At 40.6% G+C, this 23,659-nt stretch overlaps 1 protein-coding gene across 1 annotated transcript in view; it reads right to left on the bottom strand.

Moving 5' to 3' along the window:
- Positions 1-23,659, bottom strand: part of galnt16 (UDP-N-acetyl-alpha-D-galactosamine:polypeptide N-acetylgalactosaminyltransferase 16) — a 103,339-nt gene that overhangs the window by 39,849 nt on the left and 39,831 nt on the right. The window contains exons 5-6 of the mRNA XM_079832951.1: positions 6,331-6,396; positions 4,238-4,359 (exon numbers count right to left, since the gene is read on the bottom strand). Coding sequence (XP_079689077.1) covers positions 4,238-4,359; positions 6,331-6,396 — 188 coding nt within the window. The remainder of the gene's footprint in view (positions 1-4,237; positions 4,360-6,330; positions 6,397-23,659) is intronic.

The following is a 23,659-nucleotide window of genomic DNA, read 5'->3' as shown; positions in this document are numbered from 1 at the left end:
CGACCTATTAGCATTTTGCCAACGGTATCTAAAGTTTTTGATGCTAAACAAATCGCCAATCATCTTAATTGCAGCTCTTTTCCATTACATTCAATGCAGTTTGGCTTTAGGGCTAATCATTCTACAGAGACAGGAACATGTTATTTTCTGGAAAATTCGATGCAGTTAACCATTCAGTTTTACTGCACAAACTTCATGCATTTAATTTCTCTTCCAAATTTATTAGCCTCATTAATTCATACCTTTTATCTCGTTCACAAAGCGTAAGAATTGACCAATATAATTCTACACCCTTACTATTATCAACTGGTGTTCCACAGGGTTCAATTATAGGTCCAATTGTTTTCAGTTTATATATTAACGATTGACCATCTTTTTGTAAGAACTGTGACACTTTGATGTATGCAGACGACAGTTATTTTGGCCTATGGAAAACCTACAGAGGAAGTTGCCTCAAAACTAACAGAGGCCCTGTCATTGATCTCAATCTGGCTTGAACAATCCTGTCTGCAATTGAACATATCTAAAGCAATTTCCATGTTCTTTTCACAGAATAATATAATTATAAAATCTGACATTTTAATATCTGGAGAAAGAGTACAGGTTGTCACAGAATTCAAATATTTAGGATTATATAGAGATTCAAACCTCAATTTCAAAACTCACATTAAAAAAGTTAGTAATAGGATTAAATACAGCTTAGTAAACTTTAGATTCCTTAGAGACTCCCTCTCAACAGAAGCTGCTAAATTATATTTCTTTTCCATGATTTTATCCCACACATTACATATTGTTTAATAAGCACAACGTACAAGTACAACGATAAAACCATTAGAAATCCTATATAAACAAGCATGAAAAATACTGGATAAAAAAACCATACCACTACCACCATTGTAGTATTCGAAGTAAATATCTGATACTTACCTGGGATAATCTCATTAAATTCAACAACATCTGTTTAATTTATAGAATCAGCCGTGGTTTAGCACCTCTTCCACTATGTGACTTTAAACAGTTTAGATCGAGTGAGGTTAGGGTAACAAGAGGAGCAGTGAGGGAAGACTGTATTATCCCCCGGAGAAAAACTGCTTTTGGTCAGGCTGTTTTCTCCGTAAGGGCAGTTTCTGGAACACAGTACCGGAAACCATCAGAGAGTCTTTGTCATTCTCTTCATTTAAAAAGAATCCAAAAAAATGTCTTGTAGAGAACCAAACCTGTGGGCACTAATTCCTTCTGTGTGTATATACAGTATATTATATAACTATTTTACATCAATTGTATTTGCTAACCATAATGTGTTGTAGCAGTGCTTGAAGTAGAAAAAATAAAGTGCCGGTACTCACCAGAGGGGGCGGGGCTTTGTTGGGGGCGTGGTTATGGGGGGATTGTTTATTCAATAATTCAAGAAGGTCCGTATTTTAAAGCTCTTTCTAACTTGTTCTCAGCCTTAGAACTAACATATAGTTCTTGTAATTGTTTAACTATATCATTTGTTACAATAAGGGTTTATTTACAAAGCAAGACCATTGACGGCACTCATGCAGGCCAATGTTCACTTTTGTCTTTCTTTTTTCTAATCAAATAGCAACACAGTTAGAAACTATAGCTGGGTCATTCCTGGTATGCGATAACATTTTGGCTTCATAAATGTTTGAAAAAAAAAAAACATGATTTTCATGTTTTTATCATTCTACCAAAATGGTGACATGTTTAACTAGTCGGAATACATATTGGTCAAGCTCAGGGACTAAAAAAATAATAATTATGGGTAGATTCATTGTTCAGACACGGGCCGTGAAGGTGTTCCACCCTGTTAGGGACATATACATAGTTATCACAAAATGTTAATAATGTAAATGTTAAACAATAACAAGTTTTTCTTAGATAGTACATGTCCCTTATGCCATCATGGTATTTTTTTAAATTCCTAATAACAAAACTATTAATGATGAATAGAATGTCTTGATTATTAAGAACAGGTACTTTTTGTACCCATTTTTGCCAACAGGATGGTAAATAATAAAAAAATGTGTTCAAAAACATATATTGTATATGCTGTTAATGATCCTCACCTCCCAAAATAAAACATAAGTATGCAAAACATTTAACGTTGCTGGTTTTAAATTATTATTTAAAAATGACTCGACTAACAGGGTGGAAGACCATAACAGTGGAGGAGTTTTCCGTCATTGTCCTGCATGATTTGCCATCAGTAATGTGTGGCACTGCACCTATATAACATGGTTTTATATATAATATTTATATATGCATATATGTGTTTATAGAATTTGCAATATACACTAAATATGATTTATTCTATTAGAATTTCCACCCTGTTAGGTTTATAGATCTAACAGGGCGGAATCAACAGGGTGGAAAATTTTAAGATAAGTTAGCCGTAGCTCTTTGAGGGATCAACGTTTAGCTAACTAACCTTTTACAGATAAACAGAACTTTTATAACTATGTCAGATATGTTTAAAAAAAATGTTTTGACCGGACAAACATTCTTCATAACAGAACCTAACAGGTGGAACTTTAAGAGTGGGACAAGCAGGATAACATTTCAAAAACTAAAAAAAAGGTAGAGGTGAGAGCTGAAGCTTACTTAATACCTATTATATCTGTTTCATTGATAAAGAAGACCTACATTTATAATTTAAGCCATTTCTTATGTGACTCATTTTATAGAAAATATGAGTAAGTAAATCATAAAGACAGAAAAGTCACTGTATAACAGGAACGACCCAGCTACAACATGCGGCTGTTGTCATCGGTAGAAGTGGTGCCACTCTCGTCCTCGTCACCACTTGTGACCGCCACAAGTGCTTTGTATTTTAACCACAGATTTTAAACGAGCAGCTATGGTTGCGCGTTTCACACACCCTCTCCAGACCACTTTGAGTTGTTGACGCTGACAGCGGCAAAAGTGACGCATGCGCTTTTCACTTGTAAAACTCAAGGGTGTATGGGTAATGTAGTCTCTGCTCGTAAATGAGCGTACCGGTACGCTAAAAGCACGTTCTGGGCGCATGGAGAGGTGGCGGTACGCTCAAGAGCTATATTTGGAAGTGGCGGTACTGAGTACCGGCGCGTACCGGCCCACTTAAAACACTGTGTTGTAGGCAATTTTATTTTGTGATTTTATAATTGTGATTATTTTTAAGGTTGCCTTTTTTTTACACCTGGCTGGAGGACGGCCGATGAAAATTAGCACTTTTGAGCTAACTCGGGTACATTTACATTCTTGTAATGATGATTAATGTACATTTCCTCTTTTAAATAAATAAAAAAAATTAAAATGAAAATGAAACAAAACACACATAAAATAGCTAGAGATTTCGACGATTCATGATGACAAATCATACATGTTGACACCTGACTAACTGGAGTAACTTTGACATGTTTGATGAAAACCACAAACTACACTTCCAGTCAAAAGTTTAGACTAATTCAGATTTTGAAGTGTTTTTGATAGAAGAGTATCCTCACCGAGGCTGCATTTATTTGATCAAAAATACAGTAAAACTGTACATTTGTGAAATATTATTATAATTTAAAATAACTATCTGTTCAGTTGTATCGCAGTTTACACACACACACACACAAAAATGAAGCAGCAAAAAACATTTTTCATCATTGATAATGATAAAAACAATTATTAATAATAAAAATATTCAACCAAAATTCAACCAAAAATGAAAATGACCCCATGATTTACTCACCCTCAAACAATCCTAGGTGTATATGACATTCTTTTTTTAGACAAACAAAATCAGAGTTATATTAAAATATGTCCTGTCTAATCCAAGCTTTATAATGGCAGTGATAGTGAATGGCAGCCCAAAATTTAAAGCCAAAAAAAGTGCATCCATCCATCATAAACGTACTCCAAACGGCTCCGGGGGGTTTATAAAGACCTTCTGAAGCAAAGTGATATGTTTATAAAGTAAAATATCTAGCTTCCACCAGACCGCCTTCCGCATTCAACTTATGAAGAAAGTGTAACGCCTCTCCCTGTTCAAAACACTTACACTACGTCCTACATCAGGTGTAAACAGGGCCAGAAGTTCTCATTTATATATAATTTCCTTGTCAATAATGGCACAGTGAGGTTCTTTGGTGTTTTTGTGTCGGGTGGCTGAGTGGTCTGACCAATAGCAATAGGATTTTCACATCAAAAACAAAAAGTAAAGGCAGCGTAGTGGTGCCGTGTGTTATGTTAGCGAACACACCTCTTTGACTCTCTGGATCATGGGCTGCAGCCAGTCTGTGTTGACCTCACAGTGACTGTCCAGGAAGGTGAGGATGGAGGCCGAAGCCGCAGACGCCCCTCTGACACGAGACCGGATCAGACCTGATCAACACCAACAGACAATGGCCACATTCACATCACAATTACAAAATAATAATTCATTCATTACAAATACTGTAACTTCATTTTCCCATAACAAACAAGCGCACAAATGAATTTCACTCAGTAAAACTGATTAAGCTTAACCCTTGTACTTGTACGGTCTTCGTTTGGGAATTACACTCAGGGTCTTTGGGGTCTCCACAGACCCCAGGCAAAAACAATAGTTTTTTTTTTTTTAGAACAAATGTCATTTTACTCTGTTTATTAATGTTTTTACTCAACGTATGTGCAGTTTTTTGGAGTATTTATGATAATTTTTTAATTTATATAAATAAATTAAAAATAAATATTTTTCAATGGATTTTCACACAAAATAATTTTTTTAATGTAAAATTCACTTTATAAAAGACCCAATTTTCGAACTTTCATTCGTGGGGATAACATGGATAATTTGACATGGGTTAGTGTAAGATTTTTGCCCATCTTTTGGAAAATACAGTTAAAAAAAAAAAAAGAGCTCCACTATTTGCTATGTGCTATTTGACTGACTGAAAGACATCTTTTCACAAGTATTTTTCAGTTGGATTCATATCTAAATGTTATGAAATCACAATTATAACAATTTAAATTAATTAATTTAGTCAAAGTTTAGCATTTCTTTGTACTGAATTTTTTTTCCAATGATGTTACATTATGATTAGAATCAAACCTGAACAAGAGAAAAGTTGGAGTCTTTAGAGTTTATCATTTATTTCAAACATCTGATTTCCTTCTAATTCTACAAATTTAATCTACACTTAAGTTACTAACTGTAACAGAACAAAAATGTACAGAAATGAACAGTTATATTACATATTGAGTAAAAAATACACAACATGAACATCAAAATGCAATGAACTGAACAGCAATAACAATTAATAACAGATGTATTCCACTGTGTGTGTGTGTGTGTGTGTGTGCGCATGATCATTTTGCATTGTGGATGTTTTATGCATTGTTGGAAGTGTGCCACTTCATTTCTGTATGCGTGTTCTGTGTTGTTTCTGTTTTTGAGGATGAGTTTTGTCAATTTTCTAAGCGGGGTCTCCCGAAGACCCTGAGTGTGACACTTTTTGTCACACGAACATAAAAACAGATATCAATCCAATTTTTTTATTTTTATTTGTAGATCTAGAGAGTTTTGACAACCGTAAAAAGTATCATGCCATTTGAGCAAACGTCCTTTGGGGTCAGAAAAGACCCCGAAGACCAAAGAAGGGTTAAACAGTTAGCCCAGTTTGTGCTGAATACAGTGTAATTACACTTTTGCCATTAATGTGTTTATAAGCAACTGAAAAACCCCCACAAATGTCAGAGCATGTCAAAACCTCTAAAGGGCCCCAAAACAGCTCAGACTCCAGAGGGTTAAGCAGATATACACTACAGTTCAAAAGTTTGAGGTCGGGAAGACTTTTTAATGTTTTTGAAAGAAGTCTCTTCTGCTCACCAAGGCTGCATTAATTTGATACAGAACAGAACAAAAATACAGTAATATTGTGAAATATTATTACAATTTATATACTTACTATATTTTATTATCAATGTTGAAAACAGTTGCTTAAAATTTTTTGGAAATTGTGATACAGTGTTACATGATTATTTGAGCATTTGTTTGCAATAGCTTTTTTGTAATAGCTTTGTGTATAGCTTTAATGCATTTAGTCAATTTAATGCATCCTTTCTGAATAAAATGTCTTTAAAAAAATTATCTTTTGAACAGAGGTGTGTGTTTTATTCAAAGGCCAAATACAATTTAGCAAAACAAGGCTATTGGATTTGTTTTTATGTGAATTTATCCTGAATCTAGATCTGAATCCTGACTTATTTAAATATCTCTCCAATAATTGTACAGCATTTATGCATTTATGACATAACATTTACATTTGATCTCTGCATATGAGTGCATCTCTACTATACTCATTTCACACATACCTTCCCTGCGTTCATTTCTCAGGCAGCGAACCTTTGGGATCTGAGAGAGCAGTCGGCAGTCTTCAGCTACAGAGAGAGAGAGAGAGAGAGAGAGAGAGAGAGAGAGAGAGAGAGAGAGAGAGAGAGAGAGAGAGAGAGAGAGAGAGAGAGAGAGAGAGAGAGAGAGAGAGAGAGAGAGAGAAAGGGACATCAGATACACCACCAAACATCCAAAGGGCGTATGCAGCACACATGTGCATATCAACATTTCATCAACATGATCATTTAATTTTAATGGACGGTTAAGAATGTACTAGGCAAGATACACGTAAACAATCCGTGAATTAAACAAACACACAAAAAAACCTAAGCCGTGTCCACGGCTGACTTTGGAGGAGGAAGGATTAATTACAGCTTGATCACAAATCAGGTAAATCTAGACCTCTAGAGGAACCGCAGTGAGAACTGAAACCACTGACGAGCCGGGAATCCAGAAGCAGAACAGGTTCAATTTTAATTAAATGATTTTCATTGTGTTCGGCTGCACTAATGGTTATTGAACGACTGCATTCTTTTGCTGATGTGGACGGAACACAAAAAATACCTAGAAAATGTACAGCAGAGCACAAGGAATTATGCTTTTGCTGAGTTTGCGGCTTGAATTTAATGTGATGATTATATATGACAATATACTTTGCGTATAGACAAAAATATAGCATAAAATAGTAATATTGTGAAGTATTATTACAATTTAAAATAATTGTTTTCTGTTTGAATACACCGATCAGGCATAACATTATGACCTAATATTGTGTTGGTCCCCATTTTGCTGCTAAAACAGCCCTGACCTGTCGTTGCATGGACTCCACTAGACCCCTGTGGGTGTGTTGTGGTATCTGGCACCAAGATGTTAGCAGATCTTTTAAGTCCTGTAAGTTGTGAGGTGGGGCCTCCATGGATTGGCCTTGTTTGTTCAGCACATCCCACAGATGCTCGATTGGATTGAGATCTGGGGAATTTCAAAGGCCAAGTCAACACCTCAAACTCGTTGTTGTGCTCCTCAAACCATTCCTGAACCATTTTTGCTTTGTGTCAGGTGTATTATCTGCTGAAAGAGCCACAGCCACCAGGGAATACCGTTTCCATGAAAGGGTGTACATGGTCTGAAACAATGCTTAGGTAGGTGGTACGTGTCAAAGTAACATCCACATGGATGGCAGGACCCAAGGTTTCCCAGCAGAACATTTGCCCAAAGTATCACACTGCCTCCGCCGGCTTTCCTTCTTCCCATAGTGCATCCTGGTGCCATGTGTTCCCCAGGTAAGTGACGCACTGATATTGCACAGCGATGCACTGTGTATTCTGACACCTTTCTATCAGAACCAGCATTAACTTCTTGAGAAATTTGAGCTACAGTATCTTGTCTGTTTGATCGGACCACACGGGCCAGCCTTTGCTCCCCACCTGTCTCCGGTTCACCACTGTTCCTTCCTTGGACCACTTTTAATAGATACTGTTACGGAACTGCTCCGAAAGACAAAGGTTGAGGATCCAAATGCAGTATTTATTGGGGTAATCCACAATCGTAGGCAACAGTACAGGCAAGGTCAAAACACAAGCTGGCAGTCCAAACAAACAAACAAACAAAGCAGGGGACAGAAGCAAAAGGGTTATCCGGGAAACAGGCAAGAAATCCAAAGAACGAAGAGACATGAAACCGGGGCGAACGCTCAGAAATGCAGTGTAACAACATACAAGACTTAGCAATGATTTACAGAATGAACAGGCTTATATAGGGTAAGCTAACAAGGTAAATGAGACACAGGGGGATGTAATCAGGAATGATGTGACCTGGCAGTGAGTATTGTGGGTAGTGTAGTCTGTGGTGATATGGCAATAGCCTGAGGTGGACTGTCCTCTCGTGGACTACACGGGCACTCTCACTGCTGATCATGACATAGCCCCCCTCCTAAGGAGTGGCTTCCAGACACTCCTATAATTATCCTGGAGTGAGGTGGAGCGGAGGCGGACCTTGGGGCGGGATGGAGGGCAAGGGCCAGGAGACTGAGGCAGAGCAGGGAGCCAGGGCGGAGCAGGCCAGGCAGATGACCAGGGTAGAAGGTCTAACCACCATGGCAGAGCAGATGACCACCACGGCAGTGCCGGTGGGCTTGAAGACCCCCAATGCGGAGCAGACGAGCACCACAGCAGCGGAGACGGGTTTGAAGACACCCATGGCGGAACAGGCTGAGCAGGGGGCCCGGTCGGAGTCCTCTCTGGACTCGGGACGGAGCCGTCTCTGGACACTGGTTAGGGGCTGGAGCCGTCTCTGGCCGCTGGTCAGGGGCTGGAGCCATCTCTGGACACTGGTTAGGGGCTGGAGCCGTCTCTGGACGCTGGTCAGGGGCTGGAGCCGTCTCTGGACGCTGGTCAGGGGCTGGAGCCGTCTCTGGACACTGGTTAGGGGCTGGAGCCGTCTCTGGACGCTGGTCAGGGGCTGGAGCCGTCTCTGGACACTGGTTAGGGGCTGGAGCCGTCTCTGGACGCTGGTCAGAGGCTGGAGCCATCTCTGGACGCTGGTTAGGGGCTGGAGCCGTCTCTGGACGCTGGTCAGGGGCTGGAGCCATCTCTGGACACTGGTTAGGGGCTGGAGCCGTCTCTGGCCGCTGGTCAGGGGCTGGAGCCATCTCTGGACACTGGTTAGGGGCTGGAGCCGTCTCTGGACGCTGGTCAGGGGCTGGAGCCGTCTCTGGACGCTGGTCAGGGGCTGGAGCCGTCTCTGGACACTGGTTAGGGGCTGGAGCCGTCTCTGGACGCTGGTCAGGGGCTGGAGCCGTCTCTGGACACTGGTTAGGGGCTGGAGCCGTCTCTGGACGCTGGTCAGAGGCTGGAGCCATCTCTGGACGCTGGTTAGGGGCTGGAGCCGTCTCTGGCCGCTGGTCAGGGGCTGGAGCCGTCTCTGGACGCTGGTCAGGGGCTGGAGCCGTCTCTGGACGCTGGTCAGGGGCTGGAGCCGTCTCTGGACGCTGGTCAGGGGCTGGAGCCGTCTCTGGACGCTTGTCAGGGGCTGGAGCCGTCTCTGGACGCTGGTCAGGGGCTGGAGCCGTCTCTGGACGCTTGTCAGGGGCTGGAGCCGTCTCTGGGCGCTGGTCAGGGGCTGGAGCCGTCTCTGGACGCTGGTCAGGGGCTGGAGCCGTCTCTGGACGCTGGTCAGGGGCTGGAGCCCTCTCTGGACGCTGGTCAGGGGCTGGAGCCGTCTCTGGACGCTGGTTAGGGGCTGGAGCCGTCTCTGGCCGCTGGTCAGGGGCTGGAACCGTCTCTGGCCGCTGGTCAGTGGCTGGAGCCGTCTCTGGACTCTGGACGGAGACAGGGAACGTCACTGGGCTCTGGACGGAGACAGGGAACGTTGCTGGACCCTGGACGGTGACGGGAGATGTTGCTGGATGAGACTCTAGACTGGTGGGTACTGCGGGAGTGCAGTGTTCGTCCTCTGTGAATCCCACAGTAAATGCAGAACCACTCAACCATAGGGCATAGTCCAGAAACTCGATCAGCGACCCTCGAGGACCATCATGGATGAGTTTAGACTGGTAGTAATCATTAAGTCCATAACAATAAAAGTCAGTAAGAGCACAATCTGGAAAGTCTGTAAGGGATGCGAGTTCCAGAAAATCTCTGGTGTGGTCCTCGAGTGGTCGTTTACCTTGACGGAGTCGAATGAGGCTTACTGCTGGATCCATGAGTGGCTAAGTCTTCTGTTACAGAACTGCTCCGAGAGACAAAGGTTGAGGATTCAAATGCAGTATTTACTGGGGTAATCCACAATCGTAGTCAACAGTACAGGCAAGGTTAAAACACAGGCAGGCAGTCCAAACAAACAAACAAAGAGGCAAAAGGGTAAACAGGCAAGAAATCCAAAGAACATGACATGAATATATATATATATATATATATATATATATATATATATATATATATATATATATATATATATATATATATATATATATATATACACTGTATACAATACTTTTTTTTAACAAATTTCCTAAACTCTTAACGCAGTTAGCACAACATCTGTCTGTGTATGCTATACAACTAACACATTTATTGTTGCTTTTACACACAATGAATACAGTTAAAGTCCCTGTAAAGTCAAAACTAAACATGTGTTCTGAGTTTCTCACACCACAGATAAATGTGTTATTAACCACCCAGCCAAATTTTAATCATTAAAATATCCGCCAAGTACATAAAATAGCTTATCAAAAACTTGAAAAAATGAGCAGCTTTCTCTGCTCTCAAACGCTGGGGTTGTGTCCGCTGTCGGCGCCGAAACCACGCCCACTCGCGGGAAAGCTGCAGTAGCACACAAGACAACACTCACTGATCACGAGCGTCTATGATCACGAGTCACAACGCACCAGATGTCGGCGGGACGGGAGGACTAAGGCCGGGGACGGGGGATAGTCGGTTCTGCAGCGGATTAACAGTGAATCCCAGTTGTCTCCGGTGAAAGTTTGTAAAACGATCCGGTGTATTGTCACTGCAGACTCGGAGGCAGGCGTCGGTGGTTATCCTCAGCTCTCCATCAAGGTGGCTGTTCACAAAATTAATCCACCTCTTCTTGATCATCGTGTTTGTTTTGTAAGCTGTTTTGTAAATTGTAGACTATAGTAACTAACAGTACTTACAGTAACTCGCGATCGAGCGGGCAAACTGATGCGAATGTGCTCTAGTTATGATCGTGTTAGGGGAGGAGCCAGGCTCGGTGGCTCCAGTGCGTCATCGAGCCACCGTTTTAGCCCCGCCCAGAAAATCCTGAACACAGCAACGGTGAAAAACTGTTTATCGGTCTAACTTCTGAATTCAGTACTACATAGTTCACAGTCTTTGTAATTTGTTTCAGCAATACATTTCTAACATTTATAATGTGTTTAGAAAAAAATCTCAGAATTGACTTTACAGGGACTTTAACACAAATTTAAAATGCTTGAACTTCTTTTACACACAAGCTCAACCAAGACGAAAACAATGGATTTTTACTGCCAAATTTACCAATGCTTTAACACTGTATGTCAGAACAGACAACACCTTGTTCTAAACCTAACCTTATAGGCTAAAGTCAAAGTAAACAGCTGTTTATATTGTGAACTGAAACACAAATACATCCCCTGTATTTTATTCAATTGTTACTGAGAAACAGCTGATTCAAGTTGTGCAAATATATAAATCACAGCTGATTCCCGTCTAGGAATTGTTCAGGTGTTGATGTTCTTTCAATCACATGACCATATGGGATACAAGAGGACATCTTTGGGCTGATCTTTTGTGAACACAAATAAAGCAAGAAAAATGGCTGCATGAGGGAGAGGAAGATGAGCACCAGGACAAGGAAGAGGATTGGGACAAGGGCAAGGGAGAGGAATGCCTGGACAAGGGCAAGGTAGAGATTGAGGAGTTAGAATGCATGGTTGCACTCAAAGAAGGGCCAAAATAAGGGTAACTGATGAAATAAGAGCTACTATCATAGACCATGTCATAAACCACAGGCTATCATACAGAGAGGCTGGTGAAAAAGTACAGCCAAATCTCAGCCGGGACACAGTGGCATCCATTATCCTGATTTTTTGAGAAACCAACAGGTAGGATATTGTATAAGGGCTTCTCCTACTGCAAAGTTTAAATACTTTTACCATGTTTTTACAGTGACTGTATGCCTAATATGTAACTGTAGTTTGTCTATCTAGGGATTCAACACCTCCCTCCGGGGGCAGAGGAAAGCTCCTAAATGAAGAACAGGAACTTGCTATTGTCAACATGGTGATTGCTGATGATGAAATAAAACTGAAGGGCATTCTATAAAGCTACTCTGAGATGGGTCATTAATATTTTGTACTGAATTTCTGCAGCAAAAGAAACAAAATGCATGCATTTACTAAACCCAACATAATAAAAATGTGGAGAGGCTTCAAAATACAAACAATCTATGATCAATAAAATGTAGTGTTCCTGTTGGAAGAGAACATGTGTTAGGATTTTGGTAGACATAGTGTATTGTGTTAGTGTATTATTGTATTTTGAAAATTAGTGTTGCAGTTAGTTAATAATGTGTGATTTTGAGCATGAAATTAACCGTTTTGTCAATTTGTGTTGTAGGTGTGTTGGTGTGTTAAGAGTTTGGGAAAATGGTTAAAAGTATTGAAAAAATTGCCATAGCGATCGTAAAAAAATGTATTTACTTCACCTCATAATGTCACAATGTTATCCCTGATCGGTGTATATTTTAAAAGAATTAATTATTTGTAATATATTTGTAAATAATTAATCAGCATCATTACCCCACTCTTCAGTGTCACATGTTCTTTCAGAAATCATTCTAATCATGAATTTCTTATTATTACCAATGTTGACAACAGTTGTGCTGCTTTATACACTCTAAAAAAAAAAAAGGTTCTATATTGCACCAAAAATGGTTCTTGGCTCGTAATCATAGGGGAACCTTTTTTAGTGCTATATAGCACCAATTTTGGTGCTTCAGTGGTTCTTCAGCGGTTCTTCAGAGGTTCTTCAGCGGTTCTTCAGAGGTTCTTCACCGGTTCTTTGACTAAGGTGCTATATAGCACCTCTGAAGAACCGCTGAAGAACCACTGAAGCACCAAAATTGGTGCTATATAGCACTAAAAAAGGTTCCCCTATGATTACGAGCCTTTTTTTTTAGAGTGTATGTTCGAGGAAAACATTATACGCTACCATTCAAAAGTTAGGGGTAAGATTTCGAAAGATGTTTTAATGTTTTTGTCTCTTATAAGTCACCAAAGCTGATATTATTTATTTATTTATTATTACTGATACATATTTCTCTTATATTGTGTTTAATGATGGCAACATTTTTTTTTTTTTGGTTTAGTAAGCTCTAGTACAGAACCAATTTTTTCAGGGGGTCGTGGTGCAAAAAAAGAATACTAAATTAGAATTGCATCCTTACCAACAGTGTGCTTGTATGTGCCGAAAAGCTCCTTATGGTTTGTATTTCATTTTGTGTGTGTGTGTGTGTGTGTGTGTGTGTGTGTGTGTGTGTGTGTGTGTGAGAAGGTGGAGAGGAAGAGTGGCAGATGGTGATGGGGGAGGATAAACCACAGATTACTGTGAGAACAAGAGTCAAGTCACAATCACTCTAATGCCAGATGTCATCATGATCTCACGACCACATTGACACTGTGGCTGTCAGCTATCATGTGTCTCAGAAACATGTGTGGACTGTTGTCGGTTTTTGTTTTGGAGGAGGAAATGGGATATGTAGAAAAATATCCATATTTAAAACTTTATCAAGTAAACTTTCGACTGACCGCCTTCCCTGTTCAATTTATGGAAAAATTGTTGAAAGTTCCCCTGCCGATCGAAAGACTAACGCGACCAGGTAGGCTCGTCATGATGTCACGTACGCATCTTACAGTTTTTTACAATCGCTATGACAATTTTTTCAATACTTTTAACAAATTTCCTAAACTCTTAACGCAGTTAGCACAACATCTGTCTGTGTAGGCTATACAATTAACACATTTATTGTTGCTTTTACACAAAATGCATATAGTTAACATACATTTAAAATACTTGAACTTCTTATACACACAACCTCAACCAAGACCAAAACAATGGATTTTTACTGCCAAATTTACCAATGCTTTAACACTGTATGTCAGAACTGATAACACCTTGTTCTAAACCCTAACCTTTTAGACTAAAGTAAAAGTGAACAGCTGTTCATATTGAGAATTGAAACACAAATACATCCCCTGTATTTTATTCCATTATTACTGAGAAACAGCTGAGTGAAGTTATAAAAATATATAAATCACAGCTGATTCCCATCTAGGAATTGTTCAGGTGTTGATGTTCTTTCAATCTCATGACCATATGGTATACAATAAAAGAGGACATCTTTGGGCTGATCTTGTGGGGAAAAAGCAATATAGAGCAACACAAAGAAAGTAAGAAAAATTCATTTATGAGGGAGAGGAAGATGAGTACCAGGACAAGGGAGAGGAATGGAACAAGAGCAAGGGAGAGGAATGCCTGGACAAGGGCAAGGTAGAGATTGAGGAGGGTGAATGCATGGTGACATTCAAAGAAGGAAGTGGCATCCATTATCCAGATTAGGAAATCAACAGGTAGGATATTCTATAAGGGCTTCTCCTACTGCAAAGTGTAAATAATTTTACCATATATTACAGTGACTGTATGCCTCTGGTCCCTAACTGTAGTTTGTCTATCTAAGGATTCAACGTCCTCCCTCAGGGGGGAGAGGAAAGCTCCTAAATGAAGAACAGGAACTTGTTATTGTCAACATGGTGATTGCTGATAATGAAATAAAACTGAAGGGCATTCTAATAAAGCTACCCTGAGATGGGTTATTAATTTTTGAATTTCTGCAGCAAAAGAAACAAAACATAAAGTTTGGAGAGTCTTCAAAAGACACACAATCTATGATCAATAAAATATAGCCTACAGTCTATTGTATAAGGGCAGACCTGACACAAAAATAATACATTTTCTGTAATTTCATCTAGTGTTAGTGTTTTTATAACATTGTGCTATGATTGACTAAATGTTCCTGTTGGAAGAGAACATGTGTTAGTGTTTTGTGTTAGTGTGTTATTTTATTTAGTTTACAATTTAGAGTTTAGTTTACAATGTGTGATTTTGAACATGAAATCAACCGTTTTGCCAATTGTGTGTGGTAGGTGTGGTGGTGCGTTAAGAGTTTAGGAAATTTGTTAAAAGTGTTGAAAAAATTGTCATAGCGATTGTAAAAAACTGTAAGTTTCACTTTCAACATTCAACACTTTTCCATGGAAGGCGGTCGGTCGAAAGTTTACTTGATAAAGTTTTAAATATGAATATTTTTCTTACACAAACGTGTCGATTCACTTCAGAAGGCCTTTATTAACACCCCAGAGCCGCGTGGAGCAGTTATTTGACGGACAGATGCATTTTTTATGGACTTCAAAAAAAGAGCAACTATGAATCAAATTCTAATGCTTGGATTAGCCTGGATTTTGTAATAACTCCGATTTTATTCGTATGAAAGAAGAATGTCATATACACCTAGGATGACTTGGGGGTGAGTAAATGATGGGCTAATTTTCATTTTTGGGTGGACTATCCCTTTAAGGTTGCAAGCATCTTCTGGGTGGCTGCTAGGACGTTACTGAATTTGGGGGGAAATAATGGATTTCATTAGCCTGGGAAAACCCAGATAACTTCCGGCAAATTTAGATTTGCTCTGCAAGTAGTCTGGCAAAGACCCCATTCAAGCCCATTTCTAAACCCTAGAAATCGCGGCACCAATTAGAAACGTTGGGGCGGGCTTTAGACGATGACGACAGCGCAGCGACATTGAAGCAGATTTGCCGCCCGCCGTAGCCTGGTTAAAACCAGACCATTCTCAGTAGTAACTGAGTTATGGTCTGGCATAGCCTGGGAAAACCCAGACAACTTCCGGCAAATTTAGATTTGCTCTGCAAGTAGTCTGGCAAAGACCCCATTCAAGCCCATTTCTAAACCCTAGAAATCGCGGCACCAATTAGAAACGTTGGGGCGGGCTTTAGACGATGACGACAACGCAGCGACTTTGAAGCAGATTTGCCGCCCGCTGTGGAGCATCACTCGTTCGAATCAGCTATCGCGTCTGTTTTAAGCCATTTAAACTTTTCCTTTTCGTTAAAACCCGAGCAAAGAACAACACTCGAAGCCTTCATATCTAAAAAAGATGTTATCGCTGTCTTACCGACTGGATTCGGCAAAAGTCTGATACCAGCTTGGCCCTTTGGTGGCTAAACGAATGGGTCTTAGCGAGAGCCCTCTGGGAGTGTTAATGTTTTACAAAATATAGTTTAAGTCCTTTTCAGGCGTGAATGTAGTTGTTTAAAGCTCAAATATGTGGTTTATTTATAAAGAGAGCGCCTTTTTTAAAATTTGATCTGCCATTTTCGGAGTTGTGAGCTCCAGTGGTTCAGCGGCGCTCAATCGATCATTCAGCCCGCCGAGAGGCGCCTTTCCTCGGCCAGTCCTTCTGCCGTCTGCCGCTGGCTCTGATGTCTCTGTAGTGGTTAAACCGTCCTGTCTTGTGTATATCTAATGGCTGATCTTTGCTCTCATTAATCTATAATTTGTTCCTAGACAGATCGTTTTGTCTGAGGGCAAAGTGAAGTTTCATAACTTTATATTTTTAAGATATTAAACTTTACCGTTGCAGTCTCCTAGCGCTGACTTTGACTGAATTGCTTTATTTATTGTATAGCTTCTTACACCTTTTACTTATACTTTTATAATTGCTATTGATGATCACACATAAACTGACATTTAACAAAAAGAGACTGGGTTGTGTTTTGTGTCATATTTAATTTATTACAGTGATAATCATAGCCTATATTATGCCTATATTATGTGTGTGTGTGTGTGTGTGTGTGTGTGTGTGTGTGTGTGTGTGTGTGTGTGTGTGTGTGTGTGTGTGTGTGTTTTTAAATGTAAACGAAAAGAGGCTGGGTTTTTTATATTTCGTTTTGTTATAAACATGCATTGACGATAATATGCATTGCCTGCACTACATATATACTGAGTGATACTGTCAAGAACGCTGCTTGTCCATTAGCAGAGTAGGCGGACTAGTGTCCTCCCGTCCTCGGGAGTTCATTCTCCGGAGTCAAACTTGGTAAGTCACGGACGCAAGTCAGAAAAAAAAAAAATTAAACATAATAATAGCCACACGAATGTGGTTCAGGCAACGCGTAGCTAGGCCTACATTGATTATCTTATATTTATAATAAAACGAAATATAAAACACCCTGCCTCTTTTCGTTTACATTTTAAAAATAATATATTAAACATTAATATGTGGTTTAGGTAATGTGACCAGATTTCTGAAATGGAAACCGGGGACATTTCCTATTTGAGAACACAAGTACAGACAAGAACACATATTGAGAAACGGCCAGAGTAGATGTTTCTCCGTCGCTCTGCATACGTCATCTCCCTCATCGCTCTGATTGGTTTTAGGTCTATCCAATTGCGCCGAGAGGCATTTGAGCGACACCCGTTGGTGACGCCCCTTTTGGAAATTATTTGTCTATGAAGCTTTGCCAGACCATAACTCAGTTACTACTGAGAATGGTCTGGTTTTAACCAGGCTAGGATTTCATAAGGCCCTTATGAAATCCATTATTTCCCCCCAAATTCAGTTGTACATTTTCCCCAAATTCTATGGCACAGTTTTTTTTTGAGAAATACTTTGTCTCCTATTTGGTGCACATTTTCTACCACCATGCTCTGGAAACAAGGTGGACGGGAGGCAAACTGAATCAGAAAACAAACTGAAAACACACTGCCACAAAGTCTGACAGAGGAATCATTTAATCATTAAAATTGTTTTGTTCGGTGCCCTGAAGCAGTGTACTGGCAGGAAACACCCGAACTGAATTAAAGGAGGAATTCTTCTGGAATTCCAGGCTTCTGGTGGGGGTGTGAAGTCGTAGAAAACATAATGCCACAAAGTCTTACAGTGGAATCATTTTATCGTTAGAATTGGTCTGATCGGTGCCCTGGAGCAGTGTACTGGCAGGAAACACGCGAAGTGACTTAAAGGAAGAATCACTTGTGAGTGAAGATGAGGTGAATGGCCTGTCAGACGCCCCACCTCCTGAATCACTGGTGGTGGCGGGATAAGTAGAAGTGCCCGCTGAGAGCCCAGAGGACAGTAGGGCACACAATATTGTGGTGTACAATGGCCTCCCTCACGAGAAGTCGCTCTGAGGGACAGAGACCTGAAGGTGTCAGGATCATAGAGATCACTTAGATTAGGTCGCATCTCCCCTAAGGCCCCCTGTCCTTACGAGGGGGAACTAGAGAGCCAGTCCCTCAGGATCAGATGCAGAACGCATGAGTTCCTTGTTTCGGTCTGAGATCTAAAACGGGTTCCTCTGAGTCAGCAGAGAGCGCGACAGGTCTCAAACTCAATCTGCAATCCCCAGCAGAGGCAGGACCCGAGCCACAGAGTGCATGGGCCCAACCCTTGAGAAACTGAAAACATTTACATTTACATTTATGCATTTAGCAGACACTTTTATCCAAAAGCGACTTACAACTTGGGGGTACAATAAGCGATTGGTCGTGAAGAGTCGAGTGAGCGCAACAAGTGCCTGAAATACTTAGTCCGTGTACATTTCTCAGTGTAGCACAGGCTAGAGTAGGGAGGGAAAGAGGAGGAGAAAGTGGAAAGTGTGTTTTTTTTGTTTTTTTTTAAGAGGTTAAGTGCTCATGGAAGAGATGAGTTTTTAGTTGACTTTTGAATGTTGTCAACGAATCAGCGTTTCGGATGGCGGTGGGAAGATCGTTCCACCAGCTGGGAACGTTGAATGAAAATGTTCTGGAAAGGGATTTTTTGCCTCTCTGTGATGGTACTACAAGCCTTCACTCCTTGGCTGAACGAAGGCTTCTGGTGGGGGTGTGAAGTCGTAGAAAACATACTGCCACAAAGTCTTACAGTGGAATCATTTTATCGTTAGAATTGGTCTGATCGGTGCCCTGGAGCAGTGTACTGGCAGGAAACACGCAAAGTGACTTAAAGGAAGAATCACTTGTGAGTGAAGATGAGGTGAATGACCTGTCAGATGCCCCACCTCCTTAACTCATCGGTGGTAGCGGGATAAGTAGAATTGCCCGCTGAGGACAGTAGGGCACACAATATAGTTGTGTGCAGTGACCTCCTTCAGGAGAAGTCCCTCTGAAGGACAGAGACCTGAAGGTGTCAGGACTCACAGATATCACTTCCCTTAGGTTGGATCTCCCCTAAGGCCCTCTGTCCTAGTGAGGGGGAACTATAGATCCCATGCTCACCTTCTGCTCTTCTCTATGAGAGCTGAGCCCCGGTCATGCACAGCTGGTAGAGGCGCCTGGCTCTTGGACACAGTGAGGGATCATCTTCTTGAACGCTGCTGACTGTCACTTGACCTCACGGTATTTGTCGAGGACGGTGTTAACTGCATTGCAGAACAGACCAGAAGGCAAAATCGGTCCTTTTCCTTGATGCCTGTTAAATTAAGCCACAGATGTCTCTCCGTATAAACTATAGCAGCTACAGAACGACCAATAGCACAGGGCGTCTGCTTGGTTGCCTGGGGGGCAAGATCTGTGGCTTTCTTAAACCGCATCAGGCCCTTATTCATCGCTATGATCCAAAACTCTTCCTGCAGAACAAAGTAGGCTAAAGTAGGCAAAGTAGGTTTCCTCCACGATGACAATGATGAAGCCGCAAGTGTCTATGCCACCTTCAGCATTGCCCCATACCCCTGCTCACACAAACAAAGTACCATAGAGTATGACGTGAATCAACACAAGCAGAGTATAGAGTATAGAGTCCACGATCTCAACAGAGTGGAGATTGGGAAAGAACGGGAGATGGTGGTGAGGAGTCTGTACTCGAGTCTTGCCTCTCATTGGGCCACTCCAGATTTTATCTGGCCACCGCAAGTAATGATCTCAAGCTCAGCTCGTTGAAAGTGGCGGACTGAGGAAGCTGCTCTGCCGAAGCACTGCCTGCTTTTCTACATCCAATCCCTCAGGATCAGATGCAGAACACATGAGCTCCATGTTTTGGTCTGATATCCAAAACGGTCCTCTAGTCAGCAGAGAGCATGAGACATGGATCATTCTCACTAGTCTCAAACTCAATCTGCGATCCCCAGCAGCAGCAGGACCCGAGCCACAGGTTGCATGGGCTCGACCCTCGAGAAAAGGGGCCAAGCGAGATCAGAGCTTGCGACGTGTAAAGCGATCACAACACTCACAGTCAGCCCTCTCTAGAGAGCAGACCTCGCATGCTCCTCTTCCATACACATTATGCAGAACTGGTGTGACTCATCCCCCGTGATAAAGCGAGGGCATGGTGTCACACATTTCCTATAACTCAACCCTGCTATTGCACAGACTAACTCCTGACAGATTTCACAGACACACACATACATTCATCAGAATTGGTGTATGTACACACGTACTTCAGACACGGCTCACACAGAGGCATCGCCATAGCGATGTAATTATACACAGTACACAGAAATAAATTATGTAAACAGATAATATGACTGGATTCCGTGATTCCTTTCACATTTTCCATTTTGTCAAAAGAACCTAACCAGCAAATCTCTGTGATATTCTGATCCTGATTCCTCCATCCAACAGCACACCTTTCCTCAACAAGCCTCACGATTTGAGGTTCCATTCATGCCTTTACAACAAACAGGTTAAAAAATAATAAAGATGGTTGCTTGATCATTTTAATTTTCTTTTTTTTTTTCTCTGTCTTTGTATTGCAAAACCATTTCCCCCCTTTGTTAAACAACGCCGTCTTTGTGTCATGACCCATAACAAATTTTAGTTCACATGTGCACTATACTTACCTTTACTTCCTAAAAAAAAAAAGAGCATTTGAAAAGTGAAACTTTAAGCAATCTTGAATAAAAAAATCTAAATATGCACAGTGACTGTTATGCAAATTGAAAACCAATATATTGTAGTGATCACTAACAGTTCAAAGGCCCCTACCAGTGGCTGTCCTTCACAAAGTTGGGAGCATGAAATTGTCCAAAATGTCTTGGTATGCTGAAGCATTAAGAGTTCCTTTCACTGGAACTAAGGACTAAACAACCCCCCCACCATAATCCCTCCTCCACCAAACTTTACACTTGGCACAATGCAGTCAGGCAAGTACCTGTTCCCAATTACTTACACTTTGTTATATTACCACTAACAGTTAGACGTGGAATATTTTGTAGTGAGGAAATTTCACGAATTGACTTATTGCACAGGTGGCAACCCATTACGGTACCACGCTTGAGTTTACCTAGCTCCTGAGAGCGACCCATTCTTTCACAAATGTTTGTAGAAGCGTCTGCATGCCTAGGTGCTTGATTTTATACACCTGTGGGCATGGAAGTGATTGAACACCTGAATTCAATGATTTGGAGGGGTGTCAATTCAGTGTGCGTCTCAATCAGCGCCCTAGTTCAGTAGTCAGGGCACTTATCAGGGAATCAGTCAGTGCCCTGACTACTGATCTAGGGAGCTGGTAGAGACGCACACATAGTGTATGGCAAAAATAGTTACAAAGTAGCCTGATTCCACAAGAAAACTGCTGACTTGGGAACCCTGAATGAGTTGCATACACTTAAATTTAGACATTCAAATCAGTAACTCTAAGTATAAACTGTAGCAATAACAATACTTGCCTTACCCAACAGCACTAAAAGGCAAGAGATATACAGTGCGAAAAAGCAAGAAATCTGCTAAGTGTTTGGTATTATCTGCATGTGTCCAAACACTGAGATGTGAAGATATGCCAGTCACATGGTCCTGCTGATGAAAGCGGAGATCAGCCGTGCTAAGACTAGCGTTAACAGGATTTAAAGGTGCAGTGAAAATCCTGCTTTACCCTTCAGAACAGTAAAGCTCATTTGCAGGTTTACGTGCCTGACTGTGCAAGCAGATCCTCCGGCCGGAAACGCTGCTTCTACAGCATGCAGCCTGGCAGCGGCTCAAACCAGAGCGGTGAACCCTGTCAGGACAGCTGCGAGCTGGCACCTCTGAGGCTAATTTGTTCGAGGTAATTACAATGAATAAACATGGCCATTCACAAATACACACAATAACCTGATCAGGATGGCTGGCTAAAGCTAATCCTCCAAAGCTCCTCGCCACCATGATCAACCCCTCCCGTCTGCATGTGCATGGATCTGTAATCGGTCATGGTTTGGCTGGCTAGCTTCAGCTGGTAGATGCTGTAATCACACTAAAGAGCATCTTACTTCATTGATAGCAATCCAAAAGTTGCTTTGTATGTACACACCGCAATTATTTTGACAACACATTACAATAATGTTCAGTTTGTGTACCTGCGTGTAATGTAACTATTAATCGATAACAGAGAATTGTGAAAGTAATAGACTTAAGTGCAAACTGAATGTAATATTTTCGGACACTTAATGTATTATAGTTTAATTTCAAAATTCAATTAAGAGAGCTTTTTTGACCCACTTAAGTACATTTCATAATTGCATTGCTTTTGAAATATGGTTAAAGTGTACTGCTAAATGTACTGACAAGCATTTATGGAAAATTGAATATGAGATATGTGTATATTTTATAAATATGTGTAACTTATCGAAATATTTACTTAAAATCTCAATAGGTACTGCAAGTAATTATTTTAAATCAAAGGAGTTCAGCTGACAAAAATAGGTTCAGGAGTTGATGCATTAAATATCATAAACTGCCAAGGTTTTTTTTTTTTTTTTTTTTTTAAAGCCTTTCATTAACCAAATTGGGTAGTTTTTGTTTTTTTTATCAGTGGCTAAATCATTCAGATCTACACTCTGGACTATAAATCTATCAGTATCACTCCTAAAACCTGGCGCATATTGTAGTTTATCCAGCAACAAACTGAAAGCTCATCTAAATTATTGCAGGGCTTTCTGTTCTGCCAACAACCCCGAATAAACTCAGAGCTGCGCTCCTCCATCCAGATGTACCGAGCACCAAATATTTCACAGACTCTGATAACAAAGTTGAATATTCAAGATACTGACTGTTTGAGCCTGACTATATGCGGACACAATGCCATAAACTTAGCAAAAACCAGCCTGCAAACCTCTGAACAAACTTAACATGCTTTGAAATAAACACACGACTTCTAAATGTTGGGCATGTCTGAGGTCAGTGAGATCTTTATAGTTTTAGTTCAGTTATATTTAAAGATTGCTAGAGGCTGTTTGCACTAAACACATTATAAAACAGTATATGCAATAATAATAACATGCACTGTAACATAATTTTCTTAGTATTTGTCTTTTTTTCCAGTACAAATATCTAAACCTTAAATCAAGACACGTTTACATGAGGTCTTTTTTCTCGGAAAAAAATATCAACATTTATCAATCATTAAATCAATCATTTCATCGATTATCCATCGATGGGGTAAGAAAAATAACCTATTCAAAATGTTAATTTTTTTTTCTTGTTTTTAGCATAAACTCACTTAATTGTAATACATTTTTTATCAAGCAACTCTTACAGTTTTTTACAATCGCTATGACAATTTTTTCAATACTTTGAACACATTTCCTAAACACTTAACGCACCAACACACCTACATCACGCAATTGCCAAAACGATTAATTTCATGCTCAAAATCACACATTGTAAACTAAACTCCAAAACTAATTTTCAAAATACAATAACTCACTAACACACTATGTCTACCAAAACACTAACACATGTTCTCTTCCAACAGGAACATTTA

The sequence above is a fragment of the Gobio gobio genome, assembly GCF_949357685.1.
Source record: "Gobio gobio genome assembly, chromosome: 13".
Classification (NCBI taxonomy): Eukaryota; Metazoa; Chordata; class Actinopteri; order Cypriniformes; family Gobionidae; genus Gobio; species Gobio gobio.
The sequence above is the reverse complement of the archived record's forward strand: the minus strand, read 5'-3'. Positions and strand labels throughout refer to the sequence as shown.